At 33.3% G+C, this 21,424-nt stretch overlaps 1 protein-coding gene across 1 annotated transcript in view; it reads left to right on the top strand.

The window, feature by feature from the left end:
* The window catches only part of CHIC2 (cysteine rich hydrophobic domain 2), a 47,764-nt gene extending 27,254 nt beyond the window's left edge, over positions 1 to 20,510 (top strand). Inside the window, exons 4-6 of the mRNA XM_030880556.3 lie at positions 15,633 to 15,689; positions 15,856 to 15,915; positions 19,096 to 20,510. Coding sequence (XP_030736416.1) covers positions 15,633 to 15,689; positions 15,856 to 15,915; positions 19,096 to 19,146 — 168 coding nt within the window. The 3' untranslated portion in view covers positions 19,147 to 20,510. The remainder of the gene's footprint in view (positions 1 to 15,632; positions 15,690 to 15,855; positions 15,916 to 19,095) is intronic.
* Positions 20,511 to 21,424: the final 914 nt, after the last annotated feature.

Here is a 21,424-nt window from a genome sequence, read left to right as displayed (position 1 = left end):
TATCTAGTGTGTGTGTGTATATATATACATATGTGTGTGTGTGTGTGTGTGTGTGTGTGTGTGTGTGTGTGTGTGTATATATATATATATAGTTTAGTACCTTATACCTTCATAGTAAGTGTGGAATCAGGTAGGGCAAGTCTTCCAAACTTCATTCTTCTTTTTCAGGATTGTTTTGGCTATTCTAATTTCTTTCATTTTTCATATATGTTTTAGAATCAGATTGTTGTGTCTAAAAAAATATGCTGGGATTTTGATGGATTGAAATTATAGATCAATATGGAGAAAATAGACATCTTAACAACAAGTCTTCTAAACCATTAATGTGGCATACCTCTCTATTTATTTAGGTCTTCTTTGATTTCTTTTTCATCAGTATTTTGTAATTTTTTTGCATAGCATACAGATCATGCACATATTTTGTTAGCTTTATATGTACTTATTTCTTTGGTTTTGGTGCTATTAATGGTATTTTTAAATTTTTGATTTCCAGTTGTTCATTGCTAGTACATAAAAAATACAATTGATTTTTGTATATTGACATTGTGTCCTGTGATCTTATTATATTACAGGAATGTTTTTGTACATTCTATGGGATTTTCTACATAGATAACTATGTTGTTTTATTTCTTGATTTCTAATCTGTATACCTTTTATTTCTTTCTCTCTTTTTTCACTGAGTAGGATTTCCAGTAAAATGTTGAATAGGAGTGATGAGAGTGGACTCCTTTAGACCTGATTTTCTCTATTTTTCTGTTTTCAATTTCACTGCTTTTTGCTCTTATTTTTATTATTTCTTCTTCTTGCTTTGGATTTAATTTATTTATTTCTAACTGCACTGACTAGAATCTCCAGAAAAACACTGATTAGAAGCAGTGAGAACATATGTCCTTGTCTTGCTCCTGATATTAGGGGGAATGCATTCTCACTTTCATCATTCCATATCATATTAATGACGGGGTTTTGTAGATGTCCTTTATCATCTGAGTAAGTTTTATTCTACTAGTTTGTGGAGAGTTTTTATCAGGAATAGATGGTGGATTTTGTCAGATACCTTTTCTGCTTCTTTAGAGTGGTTATATGGTTTTTCGTTTTTAGTTTAGAAATATGTGGAATTGATTGGATTTTTGGATGTTAAACCAACCTTGCATTCCTGGAATGAACCTCACTTGGTCTATTTTTCTTTTAATATTTTTGTTGGATTTGATAGACTATAAGTTTGTTTAGAAGTCTTATATCTGTGTTCATGAGGGATATTTTTCTGTAGTCTTTTCTGGTAATGTCTGATTTTGGCATTGGGGTAGTGATAGCCTCACAAAATGAGTTGGGAAGTGTTCCCTCCTCTTTAGTTTTCTGGATGAGTTTGTGCAGAATATGCATTATTTTTTCCTTAAATTTTAGGAGCACTCATCAAGGTTCCTCTGTGTTGTAATGTGTATCAATTCTCCATTCTTTTTTATGGTTGAATAATATCCCATTATGCATATATATCACAGTTTGTGCTTAACTTCTCGAGGAACCAGAGCAGTGTTTAGTCTAGGGCTGAGCACTAGTGAGGCAAGACCTTCCTGGTTACTTTACTCAGTAGCTTGTTAATTGTGATGTTCTCTAGTATGGCTCATGGAAAGAGGCTTTGTGCTGGATATTTGTCAGTTTGGGATACTCTTCCTGTAATCCTTTCTAGTAGTTCTTTGCTCTACCTTTGGTAGTTTCCTTACCCATGTGTGCTGCTCAGCACTCACCTTGATACTCAGTAGAGACTATCTGCAGATCTTTGGAGTTCTTTGCAGCACTTTCCTCTCTGGTACTCTGTTCTGTGGCTTCTAGCTGCCTTGGTTTCCTCAGATTCTCAGCTCAGTCTCCTTAACTCGGAGTTGCCGGCTTTGTCTGGGCTCTCCCTCCATTCACTGTGGCCTGGAAGCTCTCTGACATCAGTAATCATGGGAAAGCATAGGGCCTTTCTCATTTGTCCCTGTCTCCCAGGAATTCTGGTCTTTCCTTGTCTGTTGTCCATTGTCTTGAAAACAGTTTCATATGCTTTGAGGGGTATTTTGGGTTTTTGTTTGTTTGTTTTGGTGGTTTCAGGCCAGAGGGTAAATCTGGTGCCTATTGCTGCATCGTCGCTGAAAATGAAAGTCTGAATGTCCTCTTTCTATAGAAGTGTTTTGACAAATAACTACTGTGCTGCGGATTGAAAGATTTATATTAACGCTATACTCAAAGAGCATGTAGTCTATTTGGAGAATTGGCTAGATGAGTGCAGAGATAGTAAGTTTGTAAGTACTTGTCATGTTTTTCATGAGGTAGCTCTAATAACAAAAGACAATAAATATATGTCCTTAGGGTCTAGAAATATGAGGTAGCCACCTGCAATCACAAAATATGTTTGAAGTCTTGTGTTACATCTCAGACACTCATCTGAATTTTACATTCTATTACATAACATATATTTGTTTTAATAGAAAATGTTTAAAATGACTTATTGAATAAAGTTGATACTCTTAGAATATAAGCATATGTGTCTTATGAAATTGCTGGTTTTAGCTACCACTTCTTTATGCTGCTAGTATGCCATTCTCTGGAAGTTACTTATTCATTAATTCAATTAATATTTCTAAAGCTGCACTGTGGACTTGGTACTGTTTAAGCTGCTGTTTAGATACTGTTTAGAGGTTATATGTTTCCTCTTGTAGACTTAAAAAGTAGACAGAAAGCAATGAGGTAATTACAGATAGTGATAAGTGCTTGGAAGACAATAAAGCAGAAAACGTCAGCCTTTTGCTGTTCTTTGTAAGAGCTTGAGGAGCTTACAAGCAAATAAAATGCTTCAGCTTCATTAAATAGATCTTATGACCTTTACTTTGCAAAAGCTTATTTTCATTGATACTTGTGATTATACTTTGCTTTTTGATTGTGCCTTAATTGTAATATTATAGTTTTGAAAATTGATGTCTAAGTAAGTAAACTCTTTATGACTTGTTTTTCTTTCAGCCTGGCTTATTTATTGAGGAAACAAGTTTCATAATTTTACTGTACGTTGTGTTACAGTATTTTTTGTTTTAGCTTGTTTTCCATCCTAAAGTAACTATTAGTTTCAGTCTTCTAAGATTTTGCATATATATATAAAATATCCCACATTTAGTGGTTTTATAGACTTTGTTTATATATGCTCTCAACCATTATCCTTTCTGACTGAAGAACTCTTAAGTTTTAGAACGTTTATACACCAATTTCTTTTTTTTTTTTTTTTTTTTTTCCGCAGTACGCGGGCCTCTCACTGTTGTGGCCTTTCCCGTTGCGGAGTACAGGCTCCGGACGCACAGGCTCAGCGGCCATGGCTCACGGGCCCAGCCGCTCCGCAGCATGTGGGATCTTCCCTGACCGGGACACGAACCCGCGTCCCCTGTATCGGCAGGCGGACTCTCAACCACTGCGGCACCAGGGAAGCCCTATACACCAATTTCTTAATCTAAAGAGTTGTCTTACCTCCTTTTTTTAGTGCTTTAATCTCTCTCTTACATATGATGACCAAAATTGTGTGGCTTTCTAAAAGTGCTCTCTGTATGGATTTGTTGTAAATAGTGTATATTTCCATTCCCTTTATACTTTTATTTGTATGTTGTCCTGTATCAGGGAATCATTTCTTTAGGAATAGGGAAATAGGCTGCAACATGTGGTAGCTGGGACCTGCACTTCGGTGCTAGAGGAACTGGTTTGGAAAGTGGTACTTACTCAATGACTGATCAGTTCACTCTCTCTAAACCTCAGTTTTTACCTCTCTAAGATGGCGTTAATCTCTTCTTTGCAGTGTTGTTTTAAAAATTAGAGCAAGTGCATGTAGGGTACTTAGTATAGCATTTTGGCTATAGTGTGTGCTTAGTTAATGGCAGTTGCTATTAATATCATTTTATTATTCTTCCCAGTGTCTGTCTTGCTAACTACTATATCCCCAGTGCCTCTCACAGTGCCTCTCGTCTACTTTATGTTCAATAAGTATTTGCTGAATGAATGTACCTTTTGGCTTTTGAAATTTGTGAGTAGTAAGAACGTAACATTTCAGAAGATATAGTCCTCACTATTCAAAATAATATTCCTAAGTAAATAAAAGCATCTTGTCTTTTAGAGTAAATAACATTTTTTTTTTTCTGCAGGAGCAGTGTGATAAAGTATAAACAATAGTAAATTAGTGTTTGAAGCTGAGTGACTTTGAGAGAGTCGCTTAAAACCTCTCTGAGACTGGACTTTCACCACCATCCCCCCCACATCTTCTTTTTCTTTTAATCTCAGAAGAAGAGAGGCTGACTGATCTCTCTAGGTACTCTCCAGCCCTAAAAATCTATAATCCTTTGAAAATTGAGCTGTGTAGGTCTACAAAACATCGCTATTTCCAAGCTCTAAGTAAAGAAGTTCTCAATATTGATTTTTATTTCAAATCTAAAGATTGAACATTTTAGTAAAATATTTTCTTTCTTTGTTTTTTTTTTAGTTTTCCTTTTACTTTTTTGGCTTCTCTGAGTTTTTTTTGGATAATTGCTATTTAGTTTTGAAACTTTGATTAAAAAAAAAAGGCCTGTATCTCATCTGTTTTACTTTAAGTTGTATTATGCTTAGATTTACTTCTAGATATCTTTTCTCTCAACCTCAAGTTTAGTTATCCAATAATTGTGAGTCACTTTGGTTGGGGTATAGAAGGGGTGGAAAATCCAAATGGAAGAGGTCAAGAGTAGAGGGTTTTGAGTGAGAATGCAGCCTTGTAAGACTTAAAAAAATTCAAGGGAAAGTGAACCTAGGACAGTCATAACCAAAGAGCTGCAAATATTTGTATATGAGAGGAATTTGAAGTATACTTACTCAGTTATACTAACAGTATTAAAAGTTACCCAAAACTTTTAGAACTCTAATTTACTCTGTGTTTGGGATTTGAGCATGTGTATTCAGTAACTCTGAATCATAAGATGAGAATGTCAGTGAACCTTTGGATGAAGAATTAGATGAAGAAAAATGCTAACATGTTTCAGGTAATGAAAGCAAAACAAACTTAAAAACATCATAATGAAATTTTAGTGAAGGGCGATCTTGAAAAGTTTCTGGTAAACAAAAGAGATGATGAGTTAAATGTAGTCTTATGACAATCATTATTATTAATTGAAAGTATAGGAAAACCAGTGCTAACTTTTTTTTAACGAATGCTATCCAGTTGCTTTATTTCTATAAATATAACATATTTATAAGGGCTTTCATATGTTCAAGATAAGTATACATCTGTGAAACCAACATTATAAGCGGTGCTGTAAACCCAACCATCACCTCTAATAATTCACTCCTTTCCTCCCTCTTTTTTTGTGTATGTATGTGTGACAAGAACATTTAATGTAAGATCTACCCCATGCATTCTTCCCCCACCCCCAGCTTTACTGAGATGTAATTGACACATAACATTGCATAAGTTTAAAGTATATAACATGATGATCTGATACACATATATATTGCAAAACCCAAACGTTCTCTTCTAATCTTGAGTGTTCACTTTATGCCAGGGTCATTGAGTTAATCAATTTACTTGTACTGTGTCATTCAATCTTCCCCAAATTCCAAGAGTAGGCATTCATATTATTCCTATTTTAAGGATGAGAAAACTGAGGCTCAGAAGTTAAGTAATCTGTTTGAGATCCCACAGTCTACAAAGCTAGGCCATAATTTGAACCCCAGGCGTAAAGCCTCAGATATGCTTTTTTTTCACTCTTTGATAAGGATACAAAATCAAGCTGTTTTTTATTACTTATCATAATTTAATTTTATACCTGGAAGCAGGGGGATTTTAGAGGTTTGGAAGAAACTTAAAAGATCATTATTTCACAAGATAGGAGATTCAGGCCCATTGAGTGTTGTAAGTTTATCCAGTTGATTTATAAATGGTAACAGTGTTCAAGCATTTTATATTAGCTTTTGCAGTACTTTAGTTTTTCAGCAGATTTAGCTTTCCAATTATTTTTTCCCTAATATTTAAACAAATTTGTATTTTTGTGTGTGTGTGTGGTACGTGGGCCTCTCACTGCTGTGGCCTCTCCCGTTGCGGAGCACAGGCTCCGGACGCGCAGGCTCAGCGGCCATGGCTCATGGGCCCAGCCACTCCGCGGCATGTGGGATCTTCCCGGGCCGGGCCACGAACCCGTGTCCCCTGCATCGGCAGGCGGACTCCCAACCACTGCGCCACCAGGGAAGCCCATAAACAAATTTGTATTTCTTGAAAATACAAACTAACAGTAAAAGAAGGAGGCCATAAAGGAGGTAAAGATGCAGGAAAACAGTATATTTTAATCAGATTTTATACAAAGTTCCAGTTGGACAACTAAGAGTTGATATATTGCTTTTGCTTCTATTTTACTTTTATAAAAACAAAAATCAACATCCCTGTCTTTGAAAAATTATCAGGGTCTCACTCCCTAATAAATAAGTACACATTATTTCTGGTAAAGTTTTTTCTTTTTATAATATTACACCCTTCCTTAAAACTTGTGTATTTACTCTTAGAGAGACTGAGAATGTCATGTAAGGAGTTAATGCAAAGTAGGGGGGACAGGGACTCGCACTGAAGGTAGAGTCCGGTATTCTAACACCCATCTATCCTTAAGTGTTCAATTTGCAGTTTCTTGCCTCTTCTTTAGTATCTCCCACATTATAAGGATAAATAGGTTTAACCTCTTTCAAATCTTACTTCAATTGCTGTGGAAAAGGGATCTCATGTAAAAAATTTCTTAGGACCAGAAGAATATATTTATTGCTGTTTCATTTTAAAGAATACTTTAGGCGTGAAACTTAGAAAACTGATTCTTACATAAACTAAATAAATTACTTCCGTTAGTGTGAATGGCACTGATGATTTGTTTTTAGCTGGAGTAAAAACATGTTACTAAATTAAATTCTCATTATGAAAGAAGATATGCAAGAAAGAAGTGTAAACTTTGAGTCTTAAATGTGCAGAGATTGCACTGGGACTTTAAAGATGTGTTCGACTCCTTTAAAATGTGTTTTGCCTAGAGCTGGCTGACATTCAGTTCCCTCTGAATATTTAGAACATAGTATTGGTGTGGTGGTTTATAGAAAGATTTGCTCACCTTCTTCAGTGTCCAGTCTGCTGTTACCCCATGCCATGAGTTCTTAATTTCAGATGGTGTATTTTTCAGTTCTAGAAGGTCCATTTGATGTTTTTATAGAGGCTAGTCCTCTTTTGAAATTCTTCATCTTTTCACCCATTTTGTCCGTCTTTTCCCTCTATTTAATTGAACATACTAATCATAGTTAATTTAAATTCCTGTCAGCTAATACCAATACTTGGATTATCTGTGGATCTGTTTCTGTGGGTTTTTTCTTTTGATTATTGGTCATTTTTTCCTGACTCTTAAAGTTTTAAATTTTATGGTAGATGTTATAAACAGAATGAAGTAGAAACTCCAGAAAAAATCTTCCAAAATCAAGGGTCCCATCTGTTCTGTATTAGGCAGATAGCTTGAGGAGAACGATCACTTTGATCTAATGAGAGATTGAGGTGGGTTGGGCTGGGTTGCAAGTTTAGTAGATTCAGTCCATCTCTGGTTTTCTATTTCTTGGGTATGACCCTTTCAGACTTTTGATTGAGGCCTGGCAGGTCTTTGTCTCCTCTCCTCAGGAGGTTGTATCCTTCGGATATTTTGAGTTTAGCTTTCCATCTTATGCAGGTTCAGGTGTTTTGAGGGGGAGACCAATCATGAGTTTGTTGCAGATCCTCCTCCATCTAGCAGAATTTTGTCTCCTAAATACTAGGAGACTATGAGTAATTTTTCTCTGCCTTTTTGTCTTGGTCCCCCATCCTTCCATGCTGCCCCAGAATTCAGTAGTATCTCTAGGGAAAACTGGCTTTGCATTTTAGGGTACATCTAATTTCCAGTCCATTGGGCCAGGCTGTACAACCTACAAAAGCTCTGTTGATTTCCCTTTTCCCTAGTAGAGTCCCACTGGTGCCAAGCCTAATCCTCAGCTGACCTCTCTAATCAACAAAGAAAGAAAATGGCCAGTACATAATCATCAAATGATTTAGAAAGCGCTCTTTCCTTCACTGGATTTTATTTCATCTAGTCCTTGTTGCTTCCAGAATTTTCTGATGTTTTAAAAATAATGGGGTTTTTTTCTTCTTCAGTTTATCCGTTTCTATTTGTGATGGGAGTGTTGGCTTGAGTTTGACATCCTACACAGAAATATAAGTCTCTAGTTACCTTGACTTTACATAAAGATTATGCTGTTCTTTGCATGTGGGGAAGGAAAGAATGGTGTGATTATCACTCTCTTGTTTTTTAACATTTTGTTTGACATTTCTTCGTGTTTGGAATTGAAGAAATCGTATTTTAAGGACGTTGTATTCATTTTATGTTTGTGCCTTGATTGGGAGGATTTATAAATTGATGTCTCTTAATTCAGTTGCAAGTAAAAATAGTTATGCTTGCTGATCCCAAGTAAAAAGAATGTTGGGTTTAAAGTTTAGAGATCTGAGTTTGAATCCTGTCATTACCCTTACTGGCTGTGTGACCTTGGGCAAACTATTTAACTTCTTTAAGCCTGTGTACTTAATCTATAAAATAATAATATACCTCAATTCATGTTTTGTTGCACAAAGCAAGATATAAACAAAAACAAAATACATTTTGGATAAATCTCATTGAGACTTAAGAATAAAGTAGAATGAGTACTTCTAGACCTTAGAGCTGGAGAAAATTTAGTTTTAGATTAGGTTGGCTGTTCAAGGCCGATAGCCTAGTTAGTGGCTTAAGATACCTTGCGTGTCATAGACATGTTATTCAACAAGTTACAAATTCTTGACAAATTCATAGTTCGTTGAATAATGGAGAGAGCATGATGTTGAAAGCCATACAATCCCGGTTTCAAATCGCAGCTCCACCATTTCCTAGTGTAGCTTTAAGTTTCTTAACCCCACTAAGACACAGTTTTCATATGTAAAATAAAAGTTATACAAGCTGCCTTCTAGGTTTATTGTGAAGATTAAATAAGGTAACAAAGGGAAGACACATGGCATGGGGTCACATCCAAAGTGAGGATCAACAAATACTATTCCTTACTCCTTTTTTGTTTCTGTTTCTCCAGTTGTCCATTATAATTAATCAGCAGTAATTTTTTTTTAACCCCACCTGTTGGTTCTAGCCAGTGATTCTTCCTTGTGTAGTTATATAGATTTTAAAAATCCCTGATAGTAATACATTTGACTCTATTAGCTTAGTGAAATTCATTTGTCTTATGAATAATTTTTCTAATTTTCTGCTGTCAGTTGAAACTCAGTTTTAGTTTTTTGATATGTTATCAGTATTTTCTGAAAAGTTATCAGAGGTTTGTGGATAACCCCTTAAAATTGTGTGCAACATTTTACATATTGATGCATAAATGCTTTTTTCATCATTCACAAGGTAGTCAGAGTAACCTTAAAAAGTTAAGAACCACAAGCCTAGTCATACACTCTTTTTTTTAATATAAATTTATTTATTTATTTATTTTTGGCTGTGTTGGGTCTTCTTGCTGCATATGGGCTTTCTCTAGTTGCGGCGAGTGGGGGCTACTCTTCATTGGGGTGTGAGGGCTTCTCACTGCGGTTGCTTCTCTTGTTGTGGAGCACGGGCTGTAGGCTCTCGGGCTTCAGTAGTTGTGGCTGGCGGGCTCTAGAGCGCAGGCTCGGTAGTTGTGGTACACGGGCTTAGTTGCTCCGAGGCATGTGGACTTAGTTGCTCCGAGGCATGTGGAATCTTCCCGGACCAGGGCTCGAACCCATGTCCCCAGCATTGGCAGGTGGATTCTTAACCACTGCGCCACCAGGGAAGCCCTAGTCATATACTCTTGATTAAATTGTATTTAAGCATACCTTGTTTAAGATTAGTACCTGTAAGTCACTGCTCAGTACTAAGTTAAAAGGGCACTTTTGATACACAAAATATTTGCAGTTGTTTAGTTTATCTTCATCTAAAAATAGTACTTTTAACAAACAGTATGAAAAGGATTGTTCTGAATATACTTTAGTGGATATTTAGTTTAGGTTACTTAAAAGTTAGTATTCACATAAAATTTTTAAAAGCGGCCTTTAAGTACAGGAAGGGAATTTGTTTAAAAATCCTTTTGAGGAATCTAATCATATTCTAGTTTGTCTTTTGGTGAATATAGAGTTTTCATGTATCATAATACTGAGATATGCCATTTAATTTTCTGCACATAACTGCAGTATAAGATTTATATTAATCCAGAACAGACAGAGGTGAATCAAGTAATTTTCTCTTAAGTTAAAATAATTATTTAAAATTTTGTATGGTTTCTTTCTAATGACTTATAACTAAGAACATTTTTGTTTCACTTATTTTAATGATTTGAATTTGCACAGATGTCAAAAGATAAGTATAGTTTTTATTTGAAAATACTTAAAAGTTTAAAAAATTATGAATACATTCAAAGCATTATTTTAGCTAAAGCTTAATTAATGCATTATAAACGTAGGAGTTTAAAACTAAAACTTGTTTTAAATAAGACATTGAACATTGTGATGTTATGAATAAATCCTGTTCAAATAAGCTTTAATTTTAAGTAGTTGAACTTTTACAAATAGTTATTAGTGAGCTACCCTATTTATACATTTTGTTAACATATCTTAGCATCTTATGTTCTAAAGACTGATAAGAATGCCATTTCTTTGAGAAAAATTCAGAGAAATTTTGTTACAGCTTCCACATTAAACGTTTTTCCTTTGGTTTTAAGTACTTTAAAATCTGTGAAATTTCTATTGATTTTATTAGCAAGTTCTAGAAAACTACTTCTTTGAAAAACCGTTTTTTCAAACAATTGATTGTGAGTAAATGAATCGTTGGTAATGAGTATGCTGTTAAGTAATAGTGGTAACAAAGTAGAGAAGTAATACATTGAAGATTTGCTAAATGATTTCTTGCTGTCCTGAAAGACTTATTTATATCTAGTGGCACATAATTTGTTTATAGGGAATAATAACATATTCCTTAGAAAGTATGATATTAGAAAAAAATTACAAAAATGTTTCTTCTAATAATACGTCAAATTTGAATTTTCAGGAAATCCTGATTTTCAATTGCAGTAACATAACTTTATTTAGGTGTTTCATATGTATTTTTCTATTGTAAGCTTACTCTAGATGCTTCTTTGGAAATTGATAGGGCTATATCATACCTAATATTAATTGTTGATTAATCATTATTTAATTAGCCTTTTATGTGAATTATCCAGGCTATTTTACCTCTTTTGCAGTTGGCATGTTTTGACTTATTTCCACAATTCTGCCAAAAATGTAAAGGAAACAAAGGAGTAGAAACCAAAATTTCTATCCTCCTGTTATTACTACTTACTACTCAAGTTGAGTCTATTTAATAAATAAGTCTATTTATAATTGTAATGATGTTTTTAAACCTCTATTATTTTTTACTTTAACATTGCTGAACAGCTATATTAGAACTAGTTCACCAGTGAGAAAAATAAAATTAGCAAGGTGCTGAAATGAGGAAATGTGTTAAAAAAAAAGTTAAAGTGAGAGCTCTGTGATGAGGGAGATGGGTAGGAGTCCAGATGCTTGGAGCAGTCCTTTTCCCAACCAGGTTAGTTGACATGATGTTATTCTCATAAAAAACTTGTTTTGATTACATGGTATGAGTTGATGGTCTTGGTCCTTTTAATTAAGGATAAGAATCCATGATAAAACTAGATTTCTTATTGATCATCTTATGCAGAAGGACTGAGGATTCATTGGTTAAGAACCACTAACCTGTCCTCTCGCCCCCAGGGTGTGAGCACTGAAAAGGATTAAGGCCCACTGTAGGGAAGCTTGCACTGAAGCCTGCACTGCCCTTTCCCCTGTTCTTTCAGTTAAATAGAAGATTTTTAGTTCCCATGACTGTCAGTCTGGTGCTTTTCACAAGCACCAAATTCTTTTAAGAAAATTAAGATGACTTATTTTTAGATCCACTGACCTAGAATACCGAAAGATGATATATTTTTTTGGTACTTCATGTTGACAGACCTTATACATATTGTTTTTTTTTCTGATGCATATTAGTTTGCTTTAATTTATGTTGAATTTGGTGATCGATACAAACTTTTAAAAATCAAGGACAGATATTTATATGGTTAAGTTTGTTTGTCCAGTAGTAATCACAAAGTTAGGCAATGTTAAATCTTATATTTCATTAGAAATAGCTATCTGACAACCCTGTGGACATAAACTCTTAACTTTTATTTCTAGATTACTGCAATAATAAGGTACTTTCTTTTCATGTTTAAAGGCTTTAAATAGCTTTTATAAATGCTGAAGTGTCATATTTTTTTCAATATCTGCCAAATTGTATTTAATTGTGAAAATATATTTTGATTTTGTTAACTAAAATAATTGCAAAGTATTAAACATTCTCAGTAGTTAAAGCTTTTTTTTCCCCCATTTAATTTGAGCTTTTGTTGTTACTAACAAATAATTTGTGGCACAGTTTCTTTTCTTTCTTTCTTTTCTTTCTTTTTTTTTTTTTAATGACTGTTACAATCTATATACTTGTCACCTTAGTGTGCTAGAAATGTTCCACTCAGATGAAGGGTTCCTTTCTGGTTTTGTATGTTCTCACCTGCTCCTCACTGTAAATCATTGAGATGTCAAGTGCAATGATTAATTAAGCTGCACGTGCAAGTGCTTTTTTTTTCACCTGTCAAGCAGGAAAGAAGTCTTATAGCAAGATTAGATGGTGTTAATTCACAGCTATTACTCCAGACTGTGAAGTGTGTAAAAATATTTTATATTTAGATGCTTACTTAGAATATGGCATACCACCGTTTGTTTGGTTTAGAATTCTTAAATATTGTAAGATATAATTATTATATCATCAAACCTTGTCATTAAACTTTCAATTAGAGGCAAAGGATAAATTCAGAATTCCTACATGAATATTTTGGAATTTAAGGTTCATACTTTATAATTACCTTTTATTCAAATACTGGTAGTTGATTTATTTAAAGTAAATATTTAAGTTTCTAAATTTATGTGTGTGTGTATGTATGATATACACCATGAGATCCATTCATAATGAGATTTGTTCTTGTTATAATATAGTATGGGTTTAAATTTGTGATGAAACGATGATTGGGGTAACTACCCTTTTTTCTGTGAGTAATGAATATTTGCAGATTGTAATGTCAACCTTTTAATTTTTATACATTAATATGAAACAAGAGACTTGGAAAGCTTGTTCTCCCCACCTTACTTCTTTCATACCCCCTGCCCCCTTTTTAAACCATCAGTAAAAAGTAAAACCTCAAATTGTATAGTAATCTTAATCTATTATTAAAAGGTCCTAGAAAGGAAGATTACAAGGTAGATTCAGGTTTTGAATCGGTTTTGCCATTGGTTTAGCAGCGGGTGGGCAGGCAGATGCCTGCTCAGAGTAGAACCTATTGCCATTTTTCACCATTGATAGAGTAGCCTTTCAGAGTCAATGAGCTCTGTCAATGTGAGCTTGTCAAGGCTACAACTTCATAGACCTGAGAGGCGGTTTGAGAGGTCAGCCCTTTTCAGGTTCGCTGTGATGCAAATGAACTTTAATGCTTAAACAACTATTGGAATTTTTATGTCTGCTCCTTGTTCTTTTTTCTTCACAAAGTCATTGACGAGACATTCAGTGCTTTTTAAATTGGAAGTTGCATTGTGCTAAAGACCTAGTACAGATTTACGGAGGGCTGAAAGCAGTTAGATCATGTTCTTTTCATGGTGCGATTAGAATCAAATCGATTTCCCTACAGCCTTCAGCATTCAGATGGCAATTTTAACAAAGCTTGGGGGCTAGACAAGGGACAAAACGACTGAACTGAATGTTAATTACACTCTGCAGCCTTATTTTCTTTTGATTTGGGGCTGACTGGCAACTAAATTAACAAAAAGTGTGACCATAACTGCTGCCCTATTTTCATTTAAAAGGAGAGCTGCCTCTAAAAGGCTATCTTTACAAAGAAACAAGTGAGGTTTGCTGATCATTGTTAACAAGGGCACTTTTTTCCTTTAAAATTCTTGCCAAAAAACTGTTCAAAAAAAGTAATGTAATAAATTAGTCATTGGCATATTATTATCCAGGGAGTTAGTTGATTTTCTGATTTTTATGACATAAGCTTAGAAAATGTAAGGCAGTAAGTAGTAGTTATGAATTATAATTGGCACCTCTGTGACTGTGGTGTCTTTAGCATGTTTAACATGCTAAGAGGTAATATGGTAACTAAATTATAGTAGGTACTTTAAATAAATATTAAACATTTTATTATGTAACGTTCAAAACCAGCTTGATCCTAACAGTTTTTCACCTAGCTCATCCTTGTTTGACATGAAGATTTTCGTATTTGATGATTAGTACTTATTTAGTTGTGCCACATTAATGGAGCTGTATGCTTTTCTCCTTTCCTTGCAAGGAAGCTGCAGCTGCAGCAAGTTGCAGTTGCTTCTTGTGGCAACACTGTCCTGTTTGCACCTGCATCTGTGTCAGTCTCATCCTAACACCTGGCACCATGAATTATCCTCCCCTTTTTTCCTCCTAAGCAAGAAACATTTCATGCTGCATAGTATATATTGCAAAAATCAAGTGATCTTAAATATAAATTTCTTAGTTGGTTCCTTTTACAGTAGTATTGAATAAAGAGTTTGATTTTCAAATAAAACCAATTTTGTTTGAAAACCAACAAAAATGATTGGAGACTGAATGAAGCTGCAGCTGCAGCAAGTTGCAGTTGCTTCTTGTGGCAACACTGTCCTGTTTGCACCTGCATCTGTGTCAGTCTCATCCTAACACCTGGCACCATGAATTATCCTCCCCTTTATTCCTCCCAAGCAAGAAACATTTCATGCTGCATAGTATATATTGCAAAAATCAAGTGATCTTAAATATAAATTTCTTAGTTGATTCCTTTAACAGTAGTATTGAATAGTTTGATTTTCAAGTAAAACCAGTTTTGTTTGAAAACCAACAAAAATGATTGGTTTAAATGCAGTTTTGCCTCTGTTGGAAAATCTTTATCTGTGGAATAATAAACTAGCTCTTAAATTTGGACGTTATTTTTAAGTATGAGGTAAAAATTAGTTTGATTTGTTAGCAAATTGATTTTTTTATTAACCTTTAATTATTTCCTTTTTAAATTTACTATAAAGGCCCTTTTCATTTCGTTAACTAATGTGTAAATAACCTTTGCTTTAAAATATATATATATTAAGGTATTCTTGTTTTACTACTTAAGTATTACAATATTTTTGAAAGAAATGGGGATTTAAATTTGTGTCATTTGGTAGATAACATTAGCTGTTTAGACTTTGATAGTTTTAATCAGAGGCTAGTAAGTTCGAAACAGTTAAAAAATACAATGCCAAAAACCAAAACCATATCTTTATCAAAACAAAGTACTATTTCTGTTCAGGCTACAATTTAGTGCTAGAATATTGATAGTGTTATAGACCACCCTATACTCAGTCACTGTCTTATACCTCTTTCCTTTTCACACAAAAAGCAGCTGCAAAACAAAGTTTTTCTAAAACCAGTCAAGAGTAAACTTTTTTCTCATTTGTCTTCCAGACACGAAGATCGATTGAGAAGTTATTAGAATGGGAAAACAATAGGTTATACCACAAGGTGAGTACCACAGGGAGCAGCTTCGTACCGTTGGGGTCTGAATTGCACAGTATGGAAACAGATGCTTTTGTTGAACTAAAAATATGAAAGGTGGACAAATGGGTTAGTCTGTGTGCTGCAATAAAATAGAGCTCATTTTTCTTCTTTTACTCTCCTTCTTGTCTAGCTGTGCTTGCACTGGAGACTGAGCAAAAGGAAATGTGAAACGAATAACATGATGGAATATGTAAGTTAAAGGGCTGTTTTGTGAGTTTCTCTATTAAATGATCATTTATTTTGCTTCTGATCTTATTCTTTCCATGATTATTAATCAGCAAAGGTGTCAGGAGCTTAATCTCCTGAGTGCAAGGATTTTCTACGGTTCACAGATGCATGGTTTCATGTGCAAGACTGATTTATAAAGTTATGAATGACTTGAAAACAAGGCTTCACTGTGTTCTGAAAAATAATAAATTAATTGCCAAGATAAAATAGGCTGAACATGTGTTGATGGAGTGTGAAATTTTAGATGCTGTATAAAGAATAACCACAACTTTGGTTACGCAGCAAGTCAGATATGGCTTTTTTATATAATGCTAATCAGATTTCCAAGTATGGAAGAAAACCTTTCAGTCAAGCCGCTGGAGCTTAAGAAACCTTTAGCCTTTATAGATTTTAACTGCCCATACCTCAGTGGCCTTTAAAGAGTCTTTTAAACTGTTATTGGAATATTATTTTGTAAAAATTATCTTAAAAGTAAACAGGAGATGAGATGTTGCTCATCCTGTGTTTATTCTTTAAACGACGTCTAATGGGCATGTATATACAATGATTTTAGAGCTTAGAATGGGATTTAATTTACTGACTGCTTGATTTACTTGAACAGTTTTTCTCCTTTTGAAAAGTTCAGAATACTATAGAAAATTATGAATCTTTATTCTCCCTCGAGCTTGGGTGTTTTATTTTAAATATGGAAAGGTAATATACAAAAATAAAAAGATCTGAGGAAGAGTTAACTGACACATCATTTCTGACAAATTTTGTCTATTCTTTGAAATAGTATAGACATCATAGGTTTTGTGTGTGTGTGTGTGTGTGTGTGTGTGTGTGTGTGTGTGTGTATGTGTATAAAAGATTGATGAAAACAGTGCTTAGATACTGGAAATAGTTGGAAATTATCATAAAATTTTTTTCTCTGTAGCATTTTCTCTTTCATTAGCACAATCAAATCCCATTTCTAGCCTTGAACATAAAAGATATCTTTAAAATGTCTCTTCTTTCATAGAATATCTCTATTCAGTGAACCAAATAATGTAGATTTTATCATTATCTATTATATTAAGCATGTTAATTTATGATGATAAAAAGACACTCGATACTTCTTTATAATAATAAAAGCACATTCAAATAACTTGTTTTGAGATTGACCTATGAATATGCTAGTCTTATATTTTCATCATAGATGGTGAGAGAGTTTATGTATTTTGTGAGGAGGGATGGATATGTAAGAGATTTAAAGGATTTTGTGAAAAGAATATTTGCTATATTTATAAACCCAAACACTAAGCTTAAAATGGAGCTTTTTATTTATTTATTTATTTTGCACATTTCTAAATTTACTTTGGAAAGAAAAACATAAAAGTTATTCCCAATACTGTTATTTCCAGATAGAACTATAAGAATGTCATTCATTCATAAAATATGCATATTATATTCATGTTTATTTTTATGATGTTCTATTATTAAAACAAAATAATTTAATTTAACCTTCCAAAACATTCTGAACTTATGTGCTGTGTTTGTAAAATAGTTCCCTTTAATTATCATAAATTTTTAGATAAACACTCTACTAAGAAGAGTAGTTTAAAAAAAATTGCTTAAAAAATGTATTTTTCTAAGTTTTCTTGGAGAGAGAGAGAGTGTGTGTGTATATGTGTATGTATATGTTTGTGATAGTTGAATGAGGGAAAAACATAATTTAAAAAACCCCCTAAAAATAGTATGAAAAGTTAAGATAGTAAATAATCTACCATATATATCTATTTGACCTCAGATTTTATTTAACTTACAGAAATTTCATTTGTTAGTTAAAGGGAAGTAATTCTCCTCGATTATATTTTGAATATTGGAGTAAATCTATGAAAAATACCAACTTGTACCAACTTTTTTTTATTGAGATACGGCAGAGCAGTATGATCTAGAAGAAATGAGACGAGTGGTTAATTTTTATGTGTGGCTTCTGAAGGGAAAAGTTTGTAAGAGATATTCTTTAAAAACTAGTAATAATTCAAGTATAGTCAAAGATAGCTTTTATTATTCATTATGTAGTATATACTGTAAAATGTAATTTAATCATCAAATTTTAGAGCTACAAAGAATCTTGTCATCTCTCCAATCCCTTTATTTTATAGATGAGGAAACTGAGAAACAGAGGAATCTAGCTCAAATAAAAAAGCTGGATAGGAAGCTAATAAACATTTTGTAGGCAAATAACAGGTCAGGAGAGTGGCCCAGGGGGCACCAAAGGATAAGTCAACTAGGAGAGGAATGTTTTGGAGCCACGTATAGAAATACCTTCTTTATTGAGACAGATCAAAAGCCAGAACTGAAGAGTGAAAATGAAGGTTTCTGGCCCAGATGGCTAAATGTAGAAGAGTATCCAAACCTGGAGGTCATATCAAGACACAGTTTCTGAAAAAGAGTGAGGAGTTCATCATTTAGCATCTATTCCATATAGAGTTGGAACAAGAGGAAGAATTGATTGTAATTTAAGACAGTTCCAAGTTTAGAATAAAAATCAACTCTGGTCAACTTGTGTCTTTCTGTGTTACTATGTTTTGTATTTGTTGATTTTCCTTTAGTTTTCTTGTAAAAAGTCTTTTGGAACAAATTTTAACCTTTAATTTTGCTAACTTAAAAAGAAAGACTGTTTTTAAAAAATTAAGAGAAAGACGACCAACTCTTTTTCTAGAGATCACATATCCTGGTACAATAAAATGAGAACAACTCTAGGTAAAAGGGAGGAAGCCCGAGGAAGTGAATATTGGGTCAGCTACAGCCACCATAGGGCAGTAGAAAGGACAAGGCTTTGGAGTTAAGACAGTCCTTTGTTCAAATACTGACTCCACAATCCATGGTGTTACACTTCTCGGATCATCAGTTTTCTCATCTATAAAATGAGTATGACAATACTTGCCTCACAGAAAATTGTTGGGATTAAATAGATCCATATAGTGTGAAACATTTGGTATGTAGTTAGTTCTCAGTAAATGGTAGCTTCCTTTTCTCATTCATTCATGCATGCACTCTCCTTCTGTCTGTCAGAGGCACTATCAAAATCATTTTAAGTGATGGAATATAACTGAAGTTTTTTTTAAGATAAAATTTTTTTTAAATCTTTTTAAAACTTTTTTTTCTCCTTCTACAGGTCATCCTCATAGAATTTTTACCAAAGACACCGATTTTTCGACCAGATTAGCATTTACTTTATTTATAGAGACTTTCCAAGTATGTTGTCTTTCCAATGGTGCCTTGCTTGGTGCTCTCCTGGTGGTGACATAACATTGGTTCTACAGAATCGTGTGGTGTTTTTTTCCGTTTTTGTTTTTTTAAATAACCGCATGTTCTAAGTGTGCATTTTTGTCAGACTTTGCAACAGTTATTTCATACAGATGTTTAATACTTAAGTTATTGTGCTCTTTTATGTTATGTATTCTGATTTTCAAGGATTACTTTTTTGTATTATCAAAAAAATACATTTGAACTTAGCATAAAAAGTGGCCAGCCTTTTTTATTTTACCACCAAGGTACACACAGTCCTTTATTTATTAATTCCTTAATATAGAAAAAGACCTTTGTAAGGCTCTACTTATCTGTTCTAGCAAGCACCCTCTTTGTATTATTTTCTTGCTTTTTAAATTTATTGTCATTATTTTAAAATAGTAAATTTTCTTTCATAGCTTTTTGAACCCTAACATATTTTCTCATACAATTCCTAATGCTCTGTTTACAGCAGAAATATCTGTAACATTATGAAGACGTATCAAAAAGTTTTGAAGGTATTTCTGTCTTCAAAAGTAGTAAGGCAGGATTAAATTATTTTCATTAGAATAGACAAATCCCTGAATGGTATGCATGCATCTAATGGTTACTAGAGCTCAGGATCACAAAATATAGTAGCATTACAATCTGTATATTTTTGATCAAGATGATATTAATAATGGCCTTATTTGGGTTATTTTTTATTGTTTATCAAATCTTGTATACAAAAGTGTAGAAATACTCCTTTAAAAAATTTCTAAGGAAAATATTTGTTCCAGTCTAACACAGTTGTAGAATGGATATGTGTTTCTGAAAAGTTTTTGAAAGAAAGCAAAAGTTGTAGAATTAAAGTAAGCTGGTGTTTAATACCCCATTAATATTTAAAACAGATTATTACTAAGAAATGAAGGGCATATTTAGTACCGTTTTAGTCCACTAGTTTGCTTTCAGTCCAGTTATGTATACTTTTTTGATTGGGAGTGTGACATACAAGTTTGAGTCAGATCAGTTTGTTTCTTTCAAATATGTACAGACATACATTTTTTTCTCCTTTTGGTTGTACATATCTCCATGCATTTTAAAACTTTCTAAATTTCTAAATGGCCTATGTATAAATTTTTGTTTTTATAAACCTGAAATTATACAAATTTTGTGTGTGTCAAGAACTTGTTCCGTACAACTGTGGTATCGAGCAATAATGTGAATAACTTTTGAAATTATATAAACTATGCTTAATTTGTATTAAGAATTGGTACCACTATATAATACTTTTTTTCCTTGTATTAAATCTTTTAAATACCAGTTTCATTAATTTATGTACCTGTATTTTTAAGAAGTATTTATTTATATTTCTCCAAAGTACTATTATTCTATGTAAATTTGGATAGTTGAATGCCAGTATCTTATATCCTATATTGGACATTAGGAACTGTCTTAAAAACTAGGATTTTTTTTTTTTTTTTTTTTTTTTAGTCTGAGATTTATTTGTTTCCTTTGCCTCCCAAAACACCAACTTGAATTTATATAACACTTTTCCTATGAAAAGCTCAAAGTACAAAGGATTCATACACTTCTCACTTTATTTACCTTGTGTCTTGGGTGTGTCCTGTCACCTTAAAGTAGTGCAGATTAAAAGGTAATGCTGTTCGGAAACTCTAGTATTCCTCTTTGGTTTCCCTGTGACAGATTATTGTATGGAGAATGCTAATTCTGCCTCAGGATTCCGAAAGAACAGAAAAATATGATGACTGTGTAGACTATACAACACAGTTTTCCAAATCTAAAAGTTTGTAAATTTGTAAAGCAACATATTAATCAGCTTTATAGGAAGAACTATACCTATTTAGGCATAATTTTTTCTCCTATTATTCTTCTATAAATTGTAATTTTGACATTATTATATTCCCATAAGAATATTGTTAACAGTAAGATAGTTTTCATACTTGATAATGTTAAGTATAGGATTTTTAAAAACTTTCCTAATTTTATTGAGAAGTATCAACATGTCAGTTGCTTAAGGATTCCCTAGAAATGGGCACTCATGCTTCTAATGAATATATAGAAAAGAGCTGTCAATGCTTAGTATGTGGCATTACCATAAGCCAGTGATGCTTTGAGGAGTTAGATTTTCACGCTTGGGTTTTCATTAGTACCCCCCAGTGTAAGCCCTCTGGTTTACCTTTTCTTGAATCATGAATTTAAGTGCCCATGTTACT

Source organism: Globicephala melas, chromosome 5, assembly GCF_963455315.2.
Source record: "Globicephala melas chromosome 5, mGloMel1.2, whole genome shotgun sequence".
Taxonomy (NCBI): Eukaryota; Metazoa; Chordata; class Mammalia; order Artiodactyla; family Delphinidae; genus Globicephala; species Globicephala melas.
This window is presented reverse-complemented; position numbering and strand designations above follow the sequence as displayed.